Here is a 24,373-nt window from a genome sequence, read left to right as displayed (position 1 = left end):
AACTGTTCTCGAGAACTGAAGTCACCTTTTCTTCAAACTACGTGGAAATAGCCAGCTTCAGCCCTTATGATCTGACGGTGTCTGTGTACTTTCATCAGCGAGGAATGTTGTCACCCATCAACGTTTCAGTTGGGTTACATTCACCGTATACAATGATAGACCAGTCAAAAACATTTTGCCAATCAGAACTTGTAATTAAGTGAGCAAGACATGAAGTTCCTTGGAACAGACTTGTATTTCCACATTGTCAGACTAAGGACGTGACTATTGAAGGATTCGTATACAAAGAGTAAAAAACTAAGGCAATACTTCATTGGCAGCTTATGCAACAGTGAGAATGGCGCGCTCCCTCTTCTTCCTTTTTCTCTTCTTTTCCTCAAACCGGTCTGTAGCGTCAGCAAAGAAAGTCACGTCTTCTTTGTTCTCAATCTCCCGCTGAAGAAACTGCAGGCCTGCTATGTTAAAGCCGAGAATATCCTGGCAGAAAAGCAGGACAGTGTCAGATCTCCTGCTGAGAGTTCTTCACAAGCTTTCACACAAATGCACAGAAATATCTCATAAACCCTTAAACTGCTGGTACTTTGTTTGGAGATCTGACTAAGAGTAAAAAAATATTTTAATGTATGACTACCCCCTCTCTACCAAATGCAGGTGTATCTCAGCAAACCTTCATCACATATCTGACCTTATTTCATATCTATGCATAAAATATTGGCAATATAATAATATCAACACAAACTGGTTAATCATCTACAATTGAAAGCACTGAAAAACCCTGCAGTATTTTTTTCTTACTGCCTCTTCACTTTCTGCACTCTCAATAAGAACCATATAGTGTCTGTTTCCTGAAACAGTTTTGCAAACTTTAACAACTACAAAGTAAATTTACAAGATTTCAGTGATCGCTTCAGTACTGGCAGACGGGAACACAGGGCTCACCCTTATCTGTCGGACTCTAGAGATGGTGTTTTTCCTCAGATCGTCAATCACCGTCAGCAGCATCTGACTGCTTGTGATCTGCCCAAAGTGAATCCTGAAGAAACATCAAGCATGATTTCGCTAGTTTGTAATGAAAGACAAAGGTAATACCAGAATGCAAATCAGAGGAGGCCATTCAGTCAGTCTTGCTTGTTGGGTCCTTTGACAGCTAAGTGGAACTAAACCTCTTTTTTTTCAGCTTTTTCTTATAAGTGTCCAGAGTTTGGGCTTCAGCAACTTCATTGGAAAGCCTGTTCCAGACAGTCACAGCTCTGAGAAAACAAGCGATTCCTATTTTCCACATGAAATAACTTTACTTTCAGTTTCCAAATGTTACCACCAGTCCTTGTGTCATTACAGAGTGTTTGCCACTCCACCTATTTTCACAGTACAGCAAATTCAACTAGACTTCTTACTGTACCAAAAACAATTGTGCCGCTGAAGATTACGCAGTTTCCCCTTGGTTAACGAGCTCTGATCCTCCTATGGATACCACATAGACAATCTCTCTCCCAATGACTCAGCACCTGCAAGCTTCTTTCCGCTTTGATAAAATCAGGAACTCCAGTTTTTAACCTATGTTTTAGAGACTGAAAAAATACATAAAAAGATACAATATTCTAATATCACACTTTCCCTTTGGATCCGTCATATCTGCTTTCTTATCCATACATCGTTGTTTTGATTAAAAGACTGGAGCAGTAAGATTTTCTTTCCTAGTTTGGTGGTTTTACAAACTGGGTTAAGAAGCAATCATTAGCTATTTAAATCATATCAGTTTCAGCTTCTGTATTCTCCATTACAATATCTCAGTTCATGTGTGCAAAGTTGACACCTCCCACTCATATATAACATCACCTCTGCTACCCACCATCACGATCACCTCAGTTACTTGTGCCCATGTCTGCAGTAGGTGACTGATCACGCACACCTACTATATTTTTAAAGACCTTTAAAACCTTTTTAAGAACAAGTTTTTATCTCACGTGGATTCTACTGTCTTTACTCTCTAGCTTAGAGTTTAATTTTTGATATGTAGTACCATATCACCACCTATTCTGTCCTGCCTGTCTTTCCAAAGAAATCTGTAACTGTTTCTCATCCTATCCGTGCCATGTTCCTTTTCTATTACTTCTACGATGTCACAATACTCCTGCAATCAGAATCCTAATACAACTATCCATCCATCCAGCCAGCCATCTTATCCAGTACAGGATCGCGGGGGAGCCCGAGCCTATCCCGGCAAGCAGAGACGCAAGGCGGGGTGCCCCCTAGACAGGACGCCCAGTCTATCACAGGGCACACACTCACACACACCAGGGCCAGCTCCCACAGAAGCCAGGCCACCAGCATGTCTTTGGACTGTGGGAGGAAACTGGAGCACCCAGAGGAAACCCACACGAACACGGGAAGAACATGCAGACTCCACACAGACAGCACCCCAGGAGCTGAACCCAGGGCCCCAGCTCTGCGAGGCAGCAACGCTGACAACCTGTGCCATAATCCAACACAAACAGCAGAACTACCATTCTTCTGACAGTCCAGATGACTAGACTTTCAGTCTCTATCTGATTGGAGTCCTGACGTCACACCTGGATAACGTCTCCATTATATATCTTCCATTATTTCTAAAGCAGCACATTTGAACTTGATACAGGCAGGTGGTCCTGGAACCGGTCCTGAAACGCCAGGGCTTCTCGTGCCTTCGGATCTACAGGAAGAAGCCGACTCAGAGCGCGGGGTACCTGAGCAGGAAGAACAGGCAGCGGCAGACGAGCTCCACCTCCAGGCCGCCGCGGATGAACTCATTGAAGAGAGACAGCAGGTCCGGGACGTAGGAGAAGGGCAGGACCAGGAGAGACTCCTCCAGTTCGCTGGTGGGAATGCACAAAACACGCTGAAGCACCGTGCGACTCGGAGACTGGACTTAGACACGGCACAGATAAAGATCCTTTACTGGACTTCGAAAAAATATTCTCCTACCTGGATCGGACTTTCCTGATCACATCTAAGACGTACTGAGAGGGCTAAAAAAACCAAGAACACAGGGCTCAGGTTAAGAAAAAAAAAAACTTCTTAAGAACAGTATAGAATTAATTTTTTAGAATAAAAACACATTAAAAATGTATACTCTTTGCATGAAAATGTCAAGATGTATATTATTCCATATATTTCATTGAAACCTGATTAACCTGAATAAAGCACAAAGTTAAACTCACATCACCTGTAACAGAAGACCACAAGCGTAACAGTGCAGTTGAATGAAGCTGCATTCAATCAGCCCTCAAATTCATCAAGCAGCAGGACATCGGGACATGAGGTTTACAAACACTTATTGTCACATTTCACGAGCTACGCGGTTCTTGCAAAATATGCGCATTTAAAGAAATTAAAATATTCATAGTTACCGAGATGTTTCCAAAAGCAACAAGGATGGGGCTCATTGTAGGCGGCGGTAACTTTAAAAAAAAAACAACAATATGTAGGTCAATTCTTATTTCTATTTAAGAACAGCAAAGTATATTGAACCACAATCCTCAAAATACACCAAGCAAAATGGAATAACCTGAAAGTTCACCTTTCTCCCCGCTGCGCTGCAGGCTGCACTGTGCTCCTCCAGCTTCCTGGTCTCCTCCCGGTAGAGCTCCAGGGCTTCCATGATGCGCTCAGCCTGCGGAGAGAGCCGTGTCCGTTTCAGCCGTGTCCAGAGAGCAGCTGCAGCAGCGAAACACAACCAGCACTGCCCATGGCAAGCCCAGCCCACACATCGCTCTGGACACGCAGGCAAAGATGACAACCACGTGGGAGCCCAGTGACAAGACGCCCCAGTTCAACACGCACTTAGGAAATACATAAACGGCAACAAGTAGGAAGTGTACAGAACATGAAAGTGGAAAAGCTACAATTAGCACGGCACTCCTGAACAAGCAAACACAAGTGGAAGTGAGCTGAAAACTGAGAAATCGGGGACAAGCTGCTCAGCCATACTGCTCCAGCCGATACCCAGGCGTCTTGAAAGAAACAACCGGCTGAGATCATCTGAACTGCTAGCTACTAGCCAGAGGGGCCAGACAGCCCTGTTTGTGGTTTGAATCCAGACTCACCGCTTTGACAGTTTCAATGGTCTTCTTCCCAGCCAGGCCTGCCTCACCCTGGGTCTCCCCTGGAACCTGAGGATTGAACCGCAGACAGTGAGCGGGTGCGAGACCAGAGACTCAGCTCAGACACGTGGGTGCTCACGGTGCTGGGGCTACAGCACTTCCCGAAAGCTCCTCTTTTCAGAACGCATCTGTGGTCCCCTTGGTCTCGTCCAGCGCGATGACAAACATTTGTCCTTCGCACTCGAAAGGATGAAATGAAGGCTATGAACTCTTAAGTCAAGATCATGACATTTTTCTTTATTTACAATGCAAAATCACTTTAAATTGTTGTTCGGAGTTCGTATATCTCACATTGTGCCTTGTGAAATATTTTATTCCAATAGAGAAAGGTCGTCACATTTGCATTTTTGTATTACTCTGCTTACTACATAGTTTAATTCAGTTGTAATGGGCCAAAGAAATTGTGATATGTCATTTTACAAACTGTGACGTTTCTAAAATGGTACTCTGGACCACAGCAACAATATTCTGCATAAAATAAGCACAAAAACAGAAGAGGAAATGGAAGAATTAAGACTCTTACCACTGGCTCATCGCCTTTGGCCAGGCTCTCTTCATATTCCGCCTCTCTTGCCTTGAGAACACACAAGAAGCAGAGATGCACAGGTGAGCTATTTTTTGCTTCTGTTCCCTTGCGGTCTGCGATCGTCTCAAACGGCCCCTCACCATTTCCTTCTCCTCTTCCAAGATAATGGGCTCCCTGGTTCTCTCCCACAGCCGCAGCGACTTGTCGTGAGCAGAGGACACGACGTAATCGCCGCTCGGGCTCACTGCCAGGCACCACACCTCCCGATGATGACCCTGACCACAGAGAAGACAGCGCTGCCTGAAACACAGCCGGGCTTCCGCACTCTGTAGAGCTCGCCAGCCTGTTACAGCACACACTGGGAGGTACTAACCAGTACATGCAGGCCAAAATAGGGACTCTGCGTTCTGCAGAAAGCCTTTGCAAAAATGTACTGTTTCTTAAAACCCCTTTTAAACCCTCTTTAAATTGAAAAACACGTCGTTTTAGACACTGTATCATCATCACCTCTAGCGTCTGCACATGCTCAAACTTGTCAGCGTCCCACTGCTTGATTTTCTTGTCCTTGCCCGCGGTGAAAAACAGGTGGGTTTTAGGGACAAACTGCAGAAACATGACACTGCAAAAGACAGAAAGGAAATCAGATCACCGAACCTTTCAGGATGTCTTCCTGACTTTTAAACACTGGATTGTGGTAAGGAAAGAAACAGAAGTATGATAAAAATAATACTGTGTAATAACCTATTCTATTGCATAAATAGTGCACTCTGTAGATACAAACGTATTACCGCCTACTGTACTAGTTCTTCTGTTTAAAAGACACTCATGTTCATACCTGTCATCATGGGCAAAAAGGGATCTGTGACAATCTCCAAAGTCTAGACCCCAGATCTTGACATTTCTGTCCGCAGAGCCGGTAGCTATCAAAGCGCTATCCTAAAACAACATAGAAGGACTTTTAGCTCCATGGGTAAAATAAAAAGTGTTGTATGCATGACTTCAACACATCCTTCAACACAATGACACAACAGAAAAACAAGCACTTACATGGGAAATATCCATGCAAAGCACAGGTAGTTTGTGTCCATAGAGAGACAGAAAAAACTATAAGGGAAAAAAAAAAGAGGATTAATAAACAGCAGCATGTTTTTTCAGGCTCAAACTAATTATTTAAAATACTGACAAAATAATGTAATTTTAAACATTTAATTAGGAAATAGCTTAAATGGCATACAGAAACCAAAAATATTGATTATCCCTAATACAACAATATATTATACAGCAGGAGAAAGAGGAGAACAAGGAGGTCCGACGTAGGGAATGCTTAATCAAGCACAAATCTTAAGTGAGCTCGACCAAAATCCTGTTCTCACAATGTTTCAGATGTAACATACCTTAGTATACACTCAAAGAGTCATTTAACGCCACTGTATGACTCGCCTAATAGATACAAACCGGAAGGCATTTCTAGATCTGAAGTTCTGCTGTTGCCAAGGGATTATCGGTTACCTTTCATGCTGACTGTGCTCTGATAATGCACTTTCCTGGATCACACTGAGTTGCAAATCCAGTACTCACCACGAAGATATAACGGGAGAAAAAAAAAAAAACATCTAACATACTATAGTATGCAACGTGCATTCAGGCCTCTGCTGTCCTGGAGACGCCCTAATTAATTTTATTGTCATTCGTTGCTTTTTTGTCGCAGTTACACTGAAACCTTGTTAGCGATGCGGAACTCTGGGAGGAACGTTTCTCTGCTCCCACCTTGAGAGTGTCGGCGTAGAAGACTTTCACGGTGCAGTCCAGCAGGGAGGCGGCCAGCAGCCGCTGGTCTGGGCTGTAGCGCACACACAGGACATCCTCGTCCAGCTGCAGGGTGCGCGTGTGGCTCACCGTCAGCCTCCTGACAACACACGCGGGGCAGGGAGGTCACACAGGCCGCGCCCCAGACTTGTGACAGGGGAACACGCCCCGCACATGCAGGATTAAAAAGCTCGCTGCCCTTCTGGAACGCCAGCTTCCACGGGCTTCACGCGTTTCAAAACAGCCTCATCGGCTCAATGTATTCTTATCCAAAAACAACATTGAACTGAAGCTACCAAGAATTTGTCTTTCGCTTACTAAGTCTGAATCAGGTGAGGGTCACATCCAAATAAAACACTCGCATGCAAAGAGTCATTAGGATTGTACCACAGAGGACGCCACAAAACCGATTAAATTGGTACCAGGTGAGGTTCGTGGTAGAACCTAAATACTTCAAAAGCTTCAGCGTTTGAATCATAACCTCCTTTTAAGTGCATGAACAGGAAAGAACATTCCCCGTGTATTGTGAAAATAATTTGATGGACATTTATGGGCTTTTATTGCCATGGTGTAGTTTAGGAAATTCGATTGTTTCTTACTTTGATTGTCCAGACTCCTTGTCCTTCACCAGCTCAAACTGCCAGAACTTGACAGTCTTGTCAGCCCCACCTGTCACAATGCCCCTCTGAAGAGAAACACACACAGTGAGCTGCCCAGACAGGCACAGCAACCCCACACTGCCTGTCTGAGCAGCACTGTACGGCAAATGTTTCACTTTTAAAGACCAAGAGAGTCATGCAATTAAAAAGGCAATGAAGACTGATCACATCAACTTTAAAACTTCTTAATTAATATGATTAAAATTGCCATAACACTTTTGCCTTTTCTTTTGAAAAAAATTAATAACTTTTTCCAATTCAAGTCAATCACGAAACATCAAATATGGAATGAAGATTTTAGAAAATTATTGTTAGACTTAGCCAGTGGCGAATGTAGATGTGACTAAAAACTTTTAAGACAAACTTCTCTGGAGCTATTACACAGATTCCTCTTTTTCAATTTTCTTGTCTTAGAGCAAAAATAAAAAATGCACAGATTACCTGATCTGGACAAAGACAGATGGACCACAGTGCGCCATTGTGGGCGTCTGTGGTCTCCAAAAGGCTGCCGGACGCCAGGTCAAAAATCTGGATCTTCCCACTCTGAAGACAGAACCACACACAGGACTTGAACGCGACAGGCTTCACAAACGCCACACAAATGGCAGCAACCTTGTCTTGCAAATAAACCCCACGTTTTCACTCTGACAAAACCGTTCCAGGGTCACGAAGGGGATAAATAAAGGATTCTGGGGACTCAGCTGTACACCCCCCACAGGAGACAGTACCTTGGTGCCAATCACGATCTGCCGGTCCCCGGGGACGAAGAGGGAGCAGAGCGCGTAGTCACAAGCCATCGTGCGGATCACCTGCAGAGTCGACCTATTAAAAAAACAAAAGCTTTTCTCCAGATGTGACTGTATTACCCAGCCACTTTCAAAGAACCTTAACAGCCTCATCCTGTCCCTTACTGATGACATTCTGCCCTGGGAAATGAGAAGCGCAGACCATCCAGGCCACGAGGATCACAGGCGCAGCTACCGTACGAACTCCTTCGGCAGCCAGCAGCGAACTGATCCGAGGAGCCCCTTCAGCTCGTTCAGCTTGTTTCTTGAAAGGACCAATGACGCGATACTGTCTTCGATAGCCTGACGGGGTGGCCTGTTCCATACTCTCACCACCCTCTGTGTACAGAGGTGCCGGCTGGTCTCCGCTGCACAGTAAAGTCATTTCTGACTCGTTTCCCCTCGTGTCCCTCAGGTGCGCGTTTCACCGTGGATCCTGAAGAGGTTCACGGGGCTGACCCTGCCTGTGCCTCTGATGTTTCTGAATTCAAAGGCTCTCGATGTTCTACATTTCTGATTTTTTAAATGGATAAACTCTGAGCCAATGATGTGTAAGCACCACCCGCTGGCCCTTAAATGAACCCAGAATGCATTTCAATAAACATCCGAGTGCTTTGTACTGAATGAAATAATGTCCTGCGTGTAAGGGGACTTCTCAGAAGCATCCGTTCAATACGACTGTCCTGCCCTGCCCTATCCCCAAACAAAGATCACAAGACATGCATCTGTATGCATTGTTTTGTTGGATTGAATGAGCTTCAGTATTTTCCATTTTGTTCATTCAGCCTTCACATCTCAGGTCTATTTCACACCCGCCCTGAGGCCTGTAGAGAAATGCAGCTTGATTTCACTGGGGCTGATCATCCTGTGCCTAACTGTGTCACTCGGAGTAAAACTGCCGCTCATCAGTAGCTCATATTTGAAATATTAGAAAGGAACCCCGCGCACGGAGTTGAGAATCTGCGGTTACCGCGGCGAACGTGGCGGGAACACACTCCATGTTTCTGAATCCTTTGTGTCTGGATGAATACAGCTATGCGCCCCCGGCAGGCTCACCTGTTCCAGATTTTGACGGTCTCGGCGGAGGCCGACAGGACGGCGATGTTGTCCGAGCTGAAGGCCAGGGTGCGCACATCAGTGCGATGGCCGCTCAGGGTGAGGCGAGCTGTTTTAGTGCCCTCTGGATTCCTCTCGGTGGTTTTCAGGGAATATGACTCCACTGTATTGTTCTGGAGAAGCAGAGCCACCTTCAGCTCCCCCGTGGGGAACAAAATACAGTCCACAGACCTGAAAGAAACAGGGAAAAAAACGCAACGAAGCTGTTAATACGGCAAAGCGATCGGATGGAGGCAAGCTGGCTGGTCAGGATTCAAGTTAAAGTTCAGAAACTCATTTATTTACAAGTCTGCAGGTCAAAACCGCACGATGCTGTATTCAGCAAGAGCACCTTGTTTTCTGGAGTCCAGATATCCTGTTGCATATTCGAAAAGGAGAGAGGAATAACATTTATAGGATAATCACTTTGGTGATTAATTCAAGTGCTGCTTAATCCAAACGAATAACCGTTGAGCAATACGAGTAGGAGAAGTGTTTCTTCCCAGCCTTTGGACTGACCTGATTTTGGCAGAGGCCTTAATGTGGGTCAGTCTCTGGATCTCATCCTCCAGCTTCCTCTCCACCAGCTCCTCGGCAGTTTCCTTCCCGTCCCGAGACCTGAAACCAGTCCAGTGTCAGAGCCACTGCTCGCTGCATTCCCCAGATCTGCCCTGCACCCCTGCTGCAGTACTCCGCTAAACACGACACCGGGGGGCTGGCTTTTAGGCCAGTGTGGACATCAGGGTTGTTTTATTTGAAAGACATGGACAAGAACTCAAGCGCAAGGTCCCTTGTTTTTCCACTCCTTGAGCCTAGGTTTTGAACACGGGGTACAGAGTGTGTAACTGTCTATACAGCGCGTACAGAAAGTACTTGGTTGATGCACCTTTTGTGTGAATTACAGCCGTTTATTCTTTTTGGATAGGTCTGTACCAACTCAGCACACTAGATTTGCAATGGGACAGGTAAAGGTGATGTTTCGACTGTGGAGCCTTCTTCAGAACCTTTACTTGTTGCTTCGCAGGCTACACATGCTGAGGCAGCTCCCTACTTCCACACCTAGATAGGGCCGTGTTTGCACTTCCCTACTTACAGAACCACTCCAGCTCAGCTTGCAAAGTGGCTAACAAAGATCAAATAAATTCTGATTTAATGGGCCTCGATTTCAGGCTTTTAGGTCACAAAATGTATTACTTTAGAAATCGTGTGTCCACTTTCTATAGGCACTGCATACATAAGGGATCTGCAAGCATTGAGCTTGATGCATTTTAATCTTGAAGATCCAGAAAAGGGGAGGGTTTTAAAATACAGCCTACTGGTTTCACTGCAACTCACTTAGCTCTTTTCTTTGCCTTCTTCATTCTCTTCTCTAGTCGCCGTTTAACCTCGGCTTCTGACAGGACATGGAACACTTCCAGAATTGCATCAGTTCCCTGTAATGACAGAAGACCCCATCCTCTCAGTGCACGCCCTGTGAAACTCTGCCTTCACAAACACTCTGGGGTTGGAAATGGCAAAAGGAAAAGCTAATGGATGTTTGAAGCTGACTGAAATGAATAAAAACCATAGGACAAAAACTTTGAGTCTGCAAATTGGCTTTAGCTGATGTAAGGAAATGAAGAATTTATTTCTGTCTGATTAAAGTCCTGGAGAGCTCAGACAAGGTGGGACTCACATGACATGCTAACATTCTGGACTTCAAATCAGTTGTCATGGTCACAACCCTGTCCCTTCCATCCCTCAGGACTGATCCAGCTTTCTGACAGCTCAAGATTCGCTGAAAGACAAAGATCGTGTTAATAACAATAACCAAGATCATACTGCAGGAGCAACCGTTTAGCTGAACAAACAAATCTGGAAAATCATTTTGAAAATATACTGAATGATACTGATGCAAAGATTTTGTCAGGAACTAATATACAAATACATATAAGTATTAAAACTGCAAAGTTTAATGTTGTGAATGTTTGGCAAATCAATGCCTAGATAATCACGAGAGTTACAAGCAGGGAACTGAGATTATTAGCGTTCAAGTAATAGCCTGAACTTAATGTGTCCTTTATTTCTCAAACCAATAAATTCTAACTGGACAAAAAGCCTAAATCAACACAATGAAGAGCCAAAGAATGCAAAGAAGATATTCAGTGGTATACGGACATAGACTGTGGTGCTGCTACTGGTGGAGCAGTAGGTGATGCTCTTCTCTCTTCTCTCTCTCATTTCAAATAAATTCTCCACTATGGTGGCCAGAGACGCTTGGATGAGATCCTGACTATTTGGTCTTTACAGATACCATGGCACTTTTTTTTTTATTGGTGACTCAGTGGTGCAGCAGTTAGCACTGGTGCCTCACAGTGCTGACCCCGGGTTCAGGTCCCGGGGTGCCGTCTGCCTGAAGTTCGCATCTCCTCTGTGTTCCTGTGGGTTTCCTCCGGGTGCTCCGGTTTCTTCCCACAGTCCAAATCCCGGCAGGTAAATTGGCTTCTGGGAAAACCGGCCCAGTTATGAGTGGAGTGTGTGCGTGTCTGTGTGTGCCCAGTGATGGACTGGTGTCCTGTCCAGGGTGTGCATGTCTGTGTGCCCAGTGATGGACTGGTGTCCCATCCAGGGTGTGCGTGTCTGTGTGCCCAGTGATGGACTGGTGTCCCATCCAGGGTGTGCGTGTCTGTGTGTGCCCAGTGATGGACTGGTGTCCCATCCAGGGTGTGCGTGTCTGTGTGTGCCCAGTGATGGACTGGTGTCCCATCCAGGGTGTGCGTGTCTGTGTGTGCCCAGTGATGGACTGGTGTCCCATCCAGGGTGTGCGTGTCTGTGTGCCCAGTGATGGACTGGTGTCCCACCCAGGGTGTGCGTGTCTGTGTGTGTCCAGTGATGGACTGGTGTCCCGACCAGGGTGTGCGTGTCTGCGTGTGCCCAGTGATGGACTGGTGTCCCATCCAGGGTGTGCGTGTCTGTGTGTCCAGTGATGGACTGGTGTCCCATCCAGGGTGTGCGTGTCTGTGTGTGCCCAGTGATGGACTGGTGTCCCATCCAGGGTGTGCGTGTCTGTGTGCCCAGTGATGGACTGGTGTCCCACCCAGGGTGTGCGTGTCTGTGTGCCCAGTGATGGACTGGTGTCCCACCCAGGGTGTGCGTGTCTGTGTGTGTCCAGTGATGGACTGGTGTCCCGACCAGGGTGTGCGTGTCTGCGTGTGCCCAGTGATGGACTGGTGTCCCATCCAGGGTGTGCGTGTCTGTGTGTGCCCAGTGATGGACTGGTGTCCCATCCAGGGTGTGCGTGTCTGTGTGCCCAGTGATGGACTGGTGTCCCATCCAGGGTGTGCGTGTCTGTGTGTCCAGTGATGGACTGGTGTCCTGTCCAGGGTGTGCGTGTCTGCGTGTGTCCCGTGATGGACTGGTGTCCCGCCCAGGGTGTGCGTGTCTGTGTGTGCCCAGTGATGGACTGATGTCCCATCCAGGGTGTGCGTGTCTGTGTGCCCAGTGATGGACTGGTGTCCCGACCAGGGTGTGCGTGTCTGTGTGCCCAGTGATGGACTGGTGTCCCATCCAGGGTGTGCGTGTCTGTGTGCCCAGTGATGGACTGGTGTCCTGTCCAGGGTGTGCATGTCTGTGTGCCCAGTGATGGACTGGTGTCCCATCCAGGGTGTGCGTGTCTGTGTGCCCAGTGATGGACTGGTGTCCCATCCAGGGTGTGCGTGTCTGTGTGTGCCCAGTGATGGACTGGTGTCCCATCCAGGGTGTGCGTGTCTGTGTGTGCCCAGTGATGGACTGGTGTCCCATCCAGGGTGTGCGTGTCTGTGTGTGCCCAGTGATGGACTGGTGTCCCATCCAGGGTGTGCGTGTCTGTGTGCCCAGTGATGGACTGGTGTCCCACCCAGGGTGTGCGTGTCTGTGTGTGTCCAGTGATGGACTGGTGTCCCGACCAGGGTGTGCGTGTCTGCGTGTGCCCAGTGATGGACTGGTGTCCCATCCAGGGTGTGCGTGTCTGTGTGTCCAGTGATGGACTGGTGTCCCATCCAGGGTGTGCGTGTCTGTGTGTGCCCAGTGATGGACTGGTGTCCCATCCAGGGTGTGCGTGTCTGTGTGCCCAGTGATGGACTGGTGTCCCACCCAGGGTGTGCGTGTCTGTGTGCCCAGTGATGGACTGGTGTCCCACCCAGGGTGTGCGTGTCTGTGTGTGTCCAGTGATGGACTGGTGTCCCGACCAGGGTGTGCGTGTCTGCGTGTGCCCAGTGATGGACTGGTGTCCCATCCAGGGTGTGCGTGTCTGTGTGTGCCCAGTGATGGACTGGTGTCCCATCCAGGGTGTGCGTGTCTGTGTGCCCAGTGATGGACTGGTGTCCCATCCAGGGTGTGCATGTCTGTGTGTCCAGTGATGGACTGGTGTCCTGTCCAGGGTGTGCGTGTCTGCGTGTGTCCCGTGATGGACTGGTGTCCCGCCCAGGGTGTGCGTGTCTGTGTGTGCCCAGTGATGGACTGATGTCCCATCCAGGGTGTGCGTGTCTGTGTGCCCAGTGATGGACTGATGTCCCGACCAGGGTGTGCGTGTCTGTGTGCCCAGTGATGGACTGGTGTCCCATCCAGGGTGTGCGTGTCTGTGTGCCCAGTGATGGACTGGTGTCCCACCCAGGGTGTGCATGTCTGTGTGCCCAGTGATGGACTGGTGTCCCACCCAGGGTGTGCGTGTCTGTGTGTGCCCAGTGATGGACTGGTGTCCCATCCAGGTTGTGCGTGTCTGTGTGCCCAGTGATGGACTGGTGTCCCATCCAGGGTGTGCATGTCTGTGTGCCCAGTGATGGAATGGTGTCCCACCCAGGGTGTGCGTGTCTGTGTGTGCCCAGTGATGGACTGGTGTCCCATCCAGGTTGTGCGTGTCTGTGTGCCCAGTGATGGACTGGTGTCCCATCCAGGTTGTGCGTGTCTGTGTGCCCAGTGATGGACTGGTGTCCCATCCAGGGTGTGCGTGTCTGTGTGCCCAGTGATGGACTGGTGTCCCATCCAGGGTGTGCATGTCTGTGTGCCCAGTGATGGAATGGTGTCCCACCCAGGGTGTGCGTGTCTGTGTGTGCCCTGTGATGGACTGGTGTCCCGACCAGGGTGTGCGTGTCTGCGTGTGCCCAGTGATGGACTGGTGTCCCGACCAGGGTGTGCGTGTCTGCGTGTGTCCAGTGATGGACTGTGTCCCACCCAGGGTGTGCATGTCTGTGTGCCCTGTGATGGACTGGTGTCCTGTCCAGGGTGTGCATGTCTGTGTGCCCTGTGATGGACTGGTGTCCCGTCCAGGGTGTGCATGTCTGTGTGCCCTGTGATGGACTGGTGTCCCGTCCAGGGTGTGCGTGTCTGTGTGCCCTGTGATGGACTGGTGTCCCGTCCAGGGTGTACCCCACTTTGCCCCCGTTACTTGCTGGGTAAGGCCCTGGGTCCTCCGTGACCATGTACTGGATAAAGCGATTCTAGAAATTGAGGTTGGATTAATAATTAATTGGTTTGAATATGAATGATTATTATTACCTCTGCTGGATTCTCATCCAGCTCCTCTTCCTGGTCATCCCGATCATCCAGCAGTGCTTTTGGTTTCTTCACCTCCGGCTCCCCCTCCTCCTTGTTCTGAGATGGAAACAGATGCATTACTGTGCAGCAGGACTGGTGCCATGTGTTAGTTCGCCACATGGGAGATGTTGAAACCCGTCTGAACAAGCAACGACACAAACAGCTACAGAAACATGGATAAAATCACTTATAAGCCAGAATATAAAGACCATCCTACTCAAGGTCTTGTGAAGATGACATAAACAGAAACCTTGCTCATAGCATACAAACATCACGCTGGAATATCAAACAGCGGTCAGCGAGGACATGATGATGAGAATTTTATATTTTCTGCTTCACTTTTTAAAAAAATCACCAAGTATAAGTTTGCCTGATTGAGAGCATTTACCTTTTTGGCACATTTTTTTTAAATAACTATTTAAATCATGACAAACTCCACACTGGACCTCCTACATTTAAACATAAAGAAGGCGAAGACAGGCTGGCTGTTGTCATAATCAGCTTTAACGCCTGTTTTACCTCCTGCAGGTAAGTGATGTCCCAAGCTCTCAGCTCACTGTCGGCAGAGCCAGTGACAATCCTCTTCTCCTCGTTTAGCAGCACCATTCCCCAAACCTACAAGCAGAAAAGGTTTCAACAATCAATTCACTCCGGGTGCACACATTAGTACATCTTAGCACTATTCCTGAAAACAATCAAAACTATTTTAATTAACAAAAGCTCAAGTAAAAAGTTCTATATATAAATCGGATCAACCACAACAAAGACAGAAATATCAGTGACAACGCCTGTTATCTGTGCCCTGTCGATGTATTTTCAGAGTTTTTTTTCGATAAAAGGAAGCCTCACCTCACTGCGATGTCCAACCATGGTTTTAAAACAGTGCTGTGTGTCCAGATCCCACCATTTCACAAAAGTGTCCTTGGAACTGAAATAACAACAGCAATAGTAAGGCAAAACACAGTCATAATTATGATCACTGACTATTACAACAGAGCAAATAAGAAGCTTAAAGTGCACACAATATTTTTAACAGTCTGCAGACTGCTAACAGAAAATAATGAGGTTTAAATTTGTAGATCCCCCTAAATCAACGGCTTTAATAAGCTTTACCTTGTAATGAGGAGATTCCTGTTCTTTAGGAACAAAGCTTGTGTGATGGCGTCTTTGTGTCCCTTCAGGCGGTATAAACCACATTCATTGATCACATCCCACACGATCACATCGGTGTCCTGAAGTGCAAAGGAAGCCCAGGCTCAGTTTACTGCACGCACACTTTCAAACACTATAATGAAGAGGCTCCAGGGACTTACTACAACAAAGCAGTAATGCTTTGTAAAAAATACTGAATGTTATAACTTTACTTTTTCAAAGACAGTTTCAGTGTGATGGCTGCACAGGCTTAAAGAGAACGTAACTGCATACTTCTAAGATTCAATCTGATTTAATAAAAATTCATATCCCAATAAATGGGAGGAAGGGTTTATGCATCGTGCTATAAAACAAAGGCTTGATAACAGAACATAAAGCACATCTAGAGGATTTAAAGAACAGCGTTTGAGGAGAGCACTGTGATCTAGGAGGGTTGTAAAGACGAGCACAGCAGAGAAAAGGCCTGGCTTCTTTGCCTGTGTGCGCAAGTGGCAGAAGGCGAAAGGCCAGAAAGAGAACTGGTGTCTTGTAATCGATTAGCTTACCTTGGCACCTGACACAAGTCGCGCACCGAGCTCATCATATCTAATGACAGTGACAGCCGACTTGTGGCCGTTGAAAGACACGTTGCTCTCTCCACCGAGGAGGCTGAAGATCCGAATAGAGCCATCCTCGTAGCCCACGGCCAAGTGGATGCCATCAGGAGAAGGGCAGAGGTAGGTCACCTCCTGCTTATTCCCCTTAAGAATAAGGACCTGAAAAGGCAGGAGAGGGTTGATGTTTGCCACAATAACCCATTCAGACTTCCGAACTGTCAAAAAACTACCCAGATCTCACAAAATCAAAGCATCACAAAAACGTTTCTCTGAGTGAAGTCTAACTTCCGAACATGAAAACGGCAGCAGTGCAATGTCATAAAACTGAAATATTCTGTGCCAAACACTGAGAAAGCTAAGATGACCTCTTCACAATACTGTGGCACAACAAAGTTTCAGGACTAGAGGAATCTTTTGTGTCCCATATTTCCCTCAGAAAAGAAAAGGAAAGGCTCGTCAGGAAAAGGAAAGCGCTTGTACGACCCCCCTCCTCACCTTCTCTGCTTTGCGGACGTCCCAGATAAAAACATGCTCGCAGGCTGCGACAGCTACGTATCGGCCCTTCTCTCCTCCTCTCAGGGTGACGTAAGCGATGTTGGCCTTCTGGCTCCCGATCACGCCGAAGACAGCGCTGGCGGCGAACCGCAGGTACTGCTTCGTCAGCCCCATGGCGACACGGGCTCGGCCACCGCGCTGAGCTGCCGCAGGCGAGGCAGAAAATCAACACCACAGACACAAGCAGGAGCCATCTGCAAACGTCAATAACCTGCTGCACAGGGCTGCACCCAACCAAGAGGTAGTTAGACAGCAACACCAAAAAGAAAATCATTCGGCACTGCTTGATATGTGGCTGATCTAGCCGTTCATGGTTATCCTTTCAAACAGAAATGCATAATAGGCGAAATTATCACTATAGTAAGTATTTCAGAAACAAGGGGAACTTCAAGGCAGTCACTGAATTAAGCCATTAAGAGAATATATTTCCATTCCCAACTGAAAAATAAAAGAAACACTGGTCACTGGCCATTCAAAGTTGTGCTCAGTCAGAGCACTAATAATAATAATAATAATAATAATAATAATAATAATAATAATAATAATAATTGCTTACACTTATATAGCGCTTTTCTGGACACTCCACTCAAAGCGCTTTAAAGGTAATGGGGATCCCCTCCACCACCACCAGTGTGCAGCCCCACCTGGATGATGTGACAGCAGCCATAGTGTGCCAGAACGCTCCCCACACACCAGCTCTCAGTGGGGAGGAGAGCAGAGTAATGAAGCCAGTTCATAGATGGGGATTATTAGGAGGCCATTATTGGTGAGGGCCAATGGGAAATTTGACCAGGACATGGACCGAAGGGTGAGTGCTCCCTGCTGGCCCCACTAACACCTCTTCCAGCAGCAACCTTAGTTTTTCCCAGGAGTCTCCCATCCAGGTACTGACCAGGCTCACACCTGCTGAGCTTCAGTGGGTTGCTAGTTGTGAACTGCAGGGTGATATGGCTGCTGGATGATGATGCGACAGATCCTCCTGTCAATTCACTTGATATGAACGAGGATTTAAAGTGGCTGGAAGGGATGAACCTCAAGTGGTCTGAATAGCTGAACCATGTCATCGAGCAGGGGACTGAAGTTCTGCAGGTGTGGAGCATGACTGGGGTGAACTGGCCACGGCCTCCGCCGTGAACGAGCAAGGAGAACCAGGTGACTTAAAGCAGGCGTCGCAGAGCACTGCCAGAGGGAAAGACGTTTCCCGTCTCAACGTAAAACAAACAGTACATATCCAATGGAAAACATTTAACGTACTCGGGTTTTAAGAAAAGCAAATACAGCAGAAATGCACCGTCCCCCGGGCAGCTGACGGATAGCTCTCACGGTTACAAGAAATATCAATCATGACATAAAGGTTCTTGGAAGGTCGCCGGGACTTGACAGCCAGCAGAGTCTGCGGTGTGACTAGCAGTGAGCGGAATACAAGCACACCCACATGGAAAGCAGTATTATCGCTAGAATCACACTGAGTCCTGCAGTGAGGTCACCGATCCCGGTCCTACGATTTGGGATCTTAATTTCAGCGGAGGTCTTTTCTAAAGCGAATCCTTCACTCGGCCAGAAGGTTGCTTGGACAGAACCTCTGCCGAGCTTTTTGTCGACCCAAAGCTTGGCGATTTTAAATCGCCCGAGAAACGTAATACTTAAAAAGACAACCTCCTTCGCGTTTAGGAAATGAAAACAATCAGAGAGTTCCAAGTCGCAACTATCACCATTAGGTCCATATCGGCTCAATTACTGAACTGAGTGCTCAGGGTAAACACAAACCAGCAGGTAATGTGGTTGTGCCTTGTGTTTAACAACGAACTTCAGGAAAGCAACAACACACAACGCAGCGCATTCACTCTATACAGCAACGGCACACTGCAGTGTGAAAACTCAAGACATGCGCCCACAGGCGCTGGACGGACCCACGTGTGTAACACAGCAAGGACTTCTGAGCAAGCCAAGAACAGAAAACGTTCAGAATATTTCAGCACGATAATTTAATAAAGGCGATATTATCACTTACGTTGTGATGTGGAAAGGCTGCGTGCTCTAATTCGTCTACTGTGGGTATTTATCTTGTACAAGCCTACCAGCTCGGAGCGAACTTCCTGCGCCGAGACACCGAACCAGGAACCTGGGGAGGCGTTTGAGGTCGATCACTCTGTAATCGTTCAAATGAGTTAAGAATGCGGCATGGCATCACAATACCTAGCATAACCTTTTATATTACTGCATTTTATGATAATATATATATATACACACACCTTGTGTTTCATTTCAGACTTTGTGTTTTCTTGCTGTTTATTCGTTTTTCACTTTCTGGTGCGGGATGTGTTTCATAGTTTGATTACTCTGGTCTGTTATTTTATTCGCTACAGAAGAGATTGTAGAACAATTACCATTTCATTAGGGAACGAAAAACGGAATATTAAAACGATAGACATGAATTTAGGAGTGAAAATATGAAGATCAGGTTTTCACATATTCAAAAATGGATCCTTCAGATGGCTAAGAGTTTGATTTTTATGTGAGATTTAATGGCGTGTGTTTTTAAACTAGTGAGTACCACCTAAATGATCCCTAACCTCTGTGCTTTTAGGAAGTGATGAAGTTTTTTTATTGTGAATCATCTGACTAGGAGCACAGCAGGTATCTGTAGTAAATGTGATGGGGATTATAATTGCCAAATTGTGTTTTTGCAAAAGGATATGAAAAAAATAACTCAGCGCCGTTTGCGTAACTGTTACGAAGACCGGAAAAATGTTTTAATTTAAGAGCAATTCAACTTTGAACTCGCAAGAGATTCTTTTTTTACAGTATTTTGGAGAAAAGACTGGTAAGACCCACCTCTTAACGTGTTCTTTACATTTCTGTTGCAATTAAGATTTGGGATGATACAATGAAAGAGAAAATTCCCATCGTCGTAGTCTGATAAATTGTATTACACAAGGTGTAAAATGCTACATACGGAGTCCTGCTATTTCGGCATATAATGGTGGCAGACAAGTCATTCAGTGGTCAGTGTGGCTGAGCTGAGTTTTAATAATATTTTTAATAATGATAATAATAATTTTGACTAGTGAGTTCATGGCTACAAGCGCGTATTTTATTCCAGAGGCTCAGTAAGCGTGCATTCGACACTGCTGTATTTCGGAAACACGTTATAAAGTTTCACTGTTTTACGTAAAAATCCCACGCCGTCACTCCGCAAAACCTACACAAACAGATACAACCAGTACCTTGTAAAACCCAGGGTTGTAGAGCTGTTCCCCAATTCATTGTTATTGGAATTCTTTAATGACGTTTTCTAATGATAATCAAACCGTGCCCGTTTTAAGATTAGGGAAACTACGTAGTGTTTTGATGTAAAGACACAACAAATGTGCGTCTGCATATTCGCACAGTACACGATGAAGGCTGTAGCTCTGAAGTTTTAAAATCAGCGTATTTTATACTGTAGCTGGGTGGAGAGCTTCAAGGAAACAGTGAAATAGCATTGAATCCGGGTTGTGTAAGAGCAAACTAATCCGAGGTGGCTGTTATTTAAGCACGAATGGTAACATTCTAGTAAAATCGTTTACTCTTTAAACTATTTTAAAGTGATTTCATGTGGTATGCAATGCTAACCTACATTTACGTAGGTTATTTGTATACGTTTGGGAAATAAGCACGCTTAACGCAGACCCTAGCGTTTTAAAGGATTGACATGTGTACTGTGCGTGTCTTCGCAGTGTTTTCACGGTTAATAGAACTGCTTTTAACAGACCATAGGTTATTGATGACAACAGTGTAGGGGACCCTGAACTGCACACCAGAGGGTTGCGGGTTCGAGCCCCAGGTGGGACTGTGCAGTCGTACTCTTGAGCTGGCGCTGCTGCACCTAGATGCCATCGCTGGGCAAGAAAGGGGCAGAGCTGAACGAGATGTGCCACAGGGTGGGGTTCGGTAGACTGCACTGGTGTAATTAGCGTGTCTGTACTCTGCAAATAATAATGTCAAGGAGGTCGGTCACTTAAGATTGGATTTGGTGAATTTCTGAGTCAACTACAAAGTAAATAAGGCTCAATGAAAGTGTTTCTGTTTTGCTGCTATAATAAGTTTACTGTGCAGCGTGCCCTTAAAATCTCATTGGTGTGCTGTAACTCGGTGACTGTTTCTGAGCTGGCCAGCCATCAAATGAAATACGTCAAAGTCTGATGGTTACATTTAGGTTTTTTTTTAGTTGAGCATTTAGTTTTTATTTTCCACTTTTTTTTTGGAAAGTGGATAAATCACAAGACCGTTTTACCTCACAGATGGAAAAGAGCAGAAATAGAAATAAGTGTTACAAATTGGGTAGTTTGAGAACACAAGGTGTTTTAATTTGCGTTATGCAGAAGGCTTTCCTTCAGAGGATCTGCAAATACTATATTTTTTCACATGGTGGATATAAAAATGTCTAGATCTACATTAGATTCTTTTTTATCTTCATTTTTGTTAACGTACAATTCTAGCAGGTCATCTTTCTCTATAAGAATGTACGAAGGCTTCAGTGGCCATTCCTGCCCATTCAGCATTTGTTAGACAAATCGGTCATAGGACACATTTATTCTAAGTTTTCTCATCTTAGTCACTTCTAATGCAGAAAACCCACAGGGCAGCAATCTTGTCTTAAGAGAACAAGTACAGTGTATGCATTTTTCTTGAAAACCTAAAACTAGCCACTTTATCTGCCAGGAGAATTCTAGTACTTCTTGAAAGACTGATTTGATAGGGTTGGCAAATTTTGAAAGAGAGAAGAGCATTCACAGAGCCACAGATTAATTTATTATAGCTCTCTGGCTTTATAACAGCTCCTTCAACCACACAGAATGCAGCCTAAATAGTTCTCCTGTAACTCTTGGAACACCGGTAGTCAGAGTTTGAAACCTAAGCTAAACAAACCTAAACAAAAATATCTCTACTGTAGTAAGATTGTCTTTATATAAATACTATATATATATATGCACTGGCATTTATGACTAAGGTGCCTAATGGACAATCTTAACACAACCTGCCTAAGAAAAAGGTGGATTTCATTGTGTCTGTGATAAATGATACCTACTGGCTTTTAGAGTTTTAAAGGGACAATGTTATACTATGTCAAGAGAAATACCCTAATAATAGTCCTAAATGTCTACGTACTAATTATCCCTGTTCTTTTCACCACAAGAATTGAGACTTTAAAATCTGTAGTGCTGGTTTGGAATGATTACATCTGGAACAGCACTTGAAGCTTGAGATGTATTAAATAATCAAGGTTACATAATCTAAGACAAAACATTTCTTTGAGAACAGAGATTATTATTATTAATAAGTGCAATTATTTGTCTTAGGTTTGCAGTATGCTTCCTTTTTTTCCACAATGCCTGCTGGGTCAACACCGCAGCTATGGTGTGTTTATGGAGTCCAGTCCTTTTCTGTCTCCGAGTCCCAGTTTGTTTCCATCCCTCTGGAGCCGGAGAGCAAACCTTCGGCCTCGTCTTCTCGGCGTCCGGGCAAGTGCAGACTGAGCCCTCTCTCGCGGGGCGCTGCTGGCGAGAACGGCCCTGCTCGCAGACGTCTCCCAGCTGCCTGCACTGGCCCCGTCTCTCTCTCTCCCCCTGTCGGGCAGGCGGCGGCGGCGGCTGGGCCCATGGACCCCCTGGGAGCGCGCTCGCAGTTCCTGGACGTCCAGACCCTGCCCGGCTGGGACCAGCCTCAGGAGGGGGGCGATGAGGCGGACGGCCATCGGCCCCGCAGCCGGGCCGGCCAGGACAGGCCCCCCTCCTCGCCGTTCCCACACAGGGACGACATCAACGGGAAAATCATCCTCTTGTAAGTTCGCCCGCTCTCTTATTCTGGACCGGCCACGCTTCGGCGCCGTCTGACTTTGTGACTTTGTGTACGGGGGTTGTACCGTCCGTTTTGAATGGCTCCATCAATACCGTACCTCCCAGTCTCTCTTCAGCTCTGCGCTTCAGACACAAGTTTAAGTCCCAAGCCTTCGCCAGCAGTAGTGGCGTTATGTGGCGTTCTCCGCCGCCAGTCAGGTCTCGGTTCAGGGGAGAGAAGTGAGTTGAGAGAGGTGCACGGGCTTTTGAACAGGAGGGAACGTGGCTGGTGATTGGCTGTGATGTCACCAGGTGGAGTGGGTCTCCCTGCCCTACAGGTCCCGGATTGGTTGATCGTCTTCAGACGATCTGGACCATCGTCCAGATGTGCCTGTGGCTCTGTTCTACACCAGGCGCCAGAGGTGGACGTGCATCATGGGAAGCACTGTCCCGAGAGGTGCTGCTTATCAGTCAAGCTCAAGCTTGCATTCCAGGACACAAGGGGCATCAGGATAAGGGGCCTCACTAAAAGTCCACAGCAACACTTAACTCTCTAATTTATTAACAAGCTCTGCTGCTACTGTACATGTTAGACGCTGAATGTGGGAATAATTCTCGAAGAATGTCATTGTATGCCTTAATCATTTAACTGGAATAATCTGAGACCAGTCACATTATTGAAATCCATTTGAAATGCATTTCATGATGCCCTGTGCCACAGAGTAGTAACTCGCAGAGTGCACTGACAAACTTTATCTGCTAGAGAAGCTGTCAGCTCATGTCTGCTAGATTGCCCTTGTAAAGCAGTGTGTAAAGCACAGTGATCTTTGCGTCTGTTGATTCGACAGATAGATGCTGTCAGATGTTTGGATCTGTTCTTGAGTTTTGCTTCTGCTCGAATCATCAGTCTGCTGAGAATATTATTTTCTCAGTTGATTTGCTGTAGGAATTGTCCTATCATTCATTGCATTCGTTGAAAAATGTGTGTAGACTGGAGTGGTCAAGCATTCGTGCATTTCAAGGACAATATAAGCATGGACCTGAGCAGCATCTGGCGAATTGTAACTGATCGATTTCTGTTCCAAGCTTTCTCTTTTCTGTTGTTTTTAGAGGGGACTCTCTCTCGCCAGAGTCAATTGCAGACTTTTGTTTTGTGCAATTTTGTGATGTTAAATGTCTGTCTGTTCTTCTCTTTCGAGTGGTGCAGTCATAAATTGCAGGTCTTGCAAAATAATTAGGGCTGCTAGCCTTGTGCCCAGCCTCCAACACAGAGGATCTGGCACCCATATCAGGAAAAGGCCAAGCCATTCGGGAAACAGTTTTGGTAAACCAAAACTTTTTTCTCTTTAACCTCTCTCTCATATAAGGGTTATTCCCAAAAATTGCTTGATAACTTAAAAGCTTTCAGGTGAACCTGTATTTTCTGGGCCTGGCAAACAAATCCGGTTCACTTTCAGTGTCAAGACAAAACATGTTGTAATCCCATGAGTCTGTGCTGCTGCTCGTAGCACTGGTATTGGTCAGGAGGGTCACATGTTATAATGGGAACGTACTACTTGAAAGCAGAAAATAGATCTTTATATTTGCTTTTTCAGATTTTTCAGAAAACAGACCCACTACCCTGAGATTGAGTCTCACACTCTACCAACAGAGCTAGGCGCAATCCCCCTAATATATTGATCCACATCAAT

At 46.3% G+C, this 24,373-nt stretch overlaps 2 protein-coding genes across 5 annotated transcripts in view; one reads left to right on the top strand and one right to left on the bottom strand.

The window, feature by feature from the left end:
* Positions 1 to 173: 173 nt before the first annotated feature.
* On the bottom strand, positions 174 to 19,029 carry wdr3 (WD repeat domain 3). 3 transcript variants are annotated; one of them, XM_088644952.1, is made up of 27 exons: positions 18,875 to 19,029; positions 16,804 to 17,006; positions 16,258 to 16,467; positions 15,674 to 15,792; positions 15,410 to 15,488; positions 15,080 to 15,175; positions 14,522 to 14,617; positions 10,686 to 10,787; positions 10,346 to 10,443; positions 9,530 to 9,628; positions 8,972 to 9,202; positions 7,859 to 7,952; positions 7,572 to 7,673; positions 7,071 to 7,156; positions 6,433 to 6,571; positions 5,713 to 5,769; positions 5,501 to 5,601; positions 5,173 to 5,284; positions 4,806 to 4,940; positions 4,663 to 4,713; positions 4,083 to 4,148; positions 3,557 to 3,649; positions 3,387 to 3,437; positions 2,962 to 3,005; positions 2,724 to 2,852; positions 940 to 1,033; positions 174 to 477 (listed from the first exon to the last, which is right to left on the bottom strand). In XM_088644952.1, the coding sequence occupies exons 2-27, from the start codon at positions 16,975 to 16,977 to the stop codon at positions 322 to 324; spliced, it is 2,814 nt and encodes a 937-aa protein (XP_088501078.1). In that variant the 5' UTR covers positions 16,978 to 17,006; positions 18,875 to 19,029; the 3' UTR covers positions 174 to 321. The 3 variants fall into 3 exon arrangements, with proteins under 3 accessions (XP_088501078.1, XP_088501087.1, XP_088501095.1); XM_088644961.1 differs by having other exon boundaries at positions 16,804 to 17,001; positions 18,875 to 19,005; XM_088644969.1 differs by having other exon boundaries at positions 16,804 to 17,009; positions 18,875 to 18,993.
* Positions 19,030 to 19,460: 431 nt separating this feature from the next.
* The window catches only part of gdap2 (ganglioside induced differentiation associated protein 2), a 33,349-nt gene continuing 28,436 nt past the window's right edge, over positions 19,461 to 24,373 (top strand). For both annotated transcript variants that reach the window (XM_088645040.1, XM_088645032.1), the window contains exons 1-2: positions 19,461 to 19,687; positions 22,484 to 22,686. In XM_088645040.1, coding sequence (XP_088501166.1) covers positions 22,505 to 22,686 — 182 coding nt within the window. In that variant the 5' untranslated portion in view covers positions 19,461 to 19,687; positions 22,484 to 22,504. The remainder of the gene's footprint in view (positions 19,688 to 22,483; positions 22,687 to 24,373) is intronic.

The sequence above is a fragment of the Lepisosteus platostomus genome, chromosome 2, assembly GCF_059453375.1.
Source record: "Lepisosteus platostomus isolate fLepPlt1 chromosome 2, fLepPlt1.hap1, whole genome shotgun sequence".
Lineage (NCBI taxonomy): Eukaryota > Metazoa > Chordata > Actinopteri > Semionotiformes > Lepisosteidae > Lepisosteus > Lepisosteus platostomus.
Note: the sequence above shows the minus strand (reverse complement) of the source record. Positions and strands in the feature narration are given on the sequence as shown.

Excerpts from the sequence above, each read along its gene's own strand:
- wdr3 (XM_088644952.1), bottom strand. The coding sequence starts at position 16,977 with ATGGGGCTGACGAAGCAGTACCTGCGGTTCGCCGCCAGCGCTGTCTTC. Across the intron at positions 7,674-7,858 it reads AGATCGTGATTGGCACCAAG|AGTGGGAAGATCCAGATTTT; the intron begins GTACTGTCTCCT and ends TTCTGTCTTCAG. Across the intron at positions 3,650-4,082 it reads CCATTGAAACTGTCAAAGCG|GCTGAGCGCATCATGGAAGC; the intron begins GTGAGTCTGGAT and ends CTCTCTCCGCAG.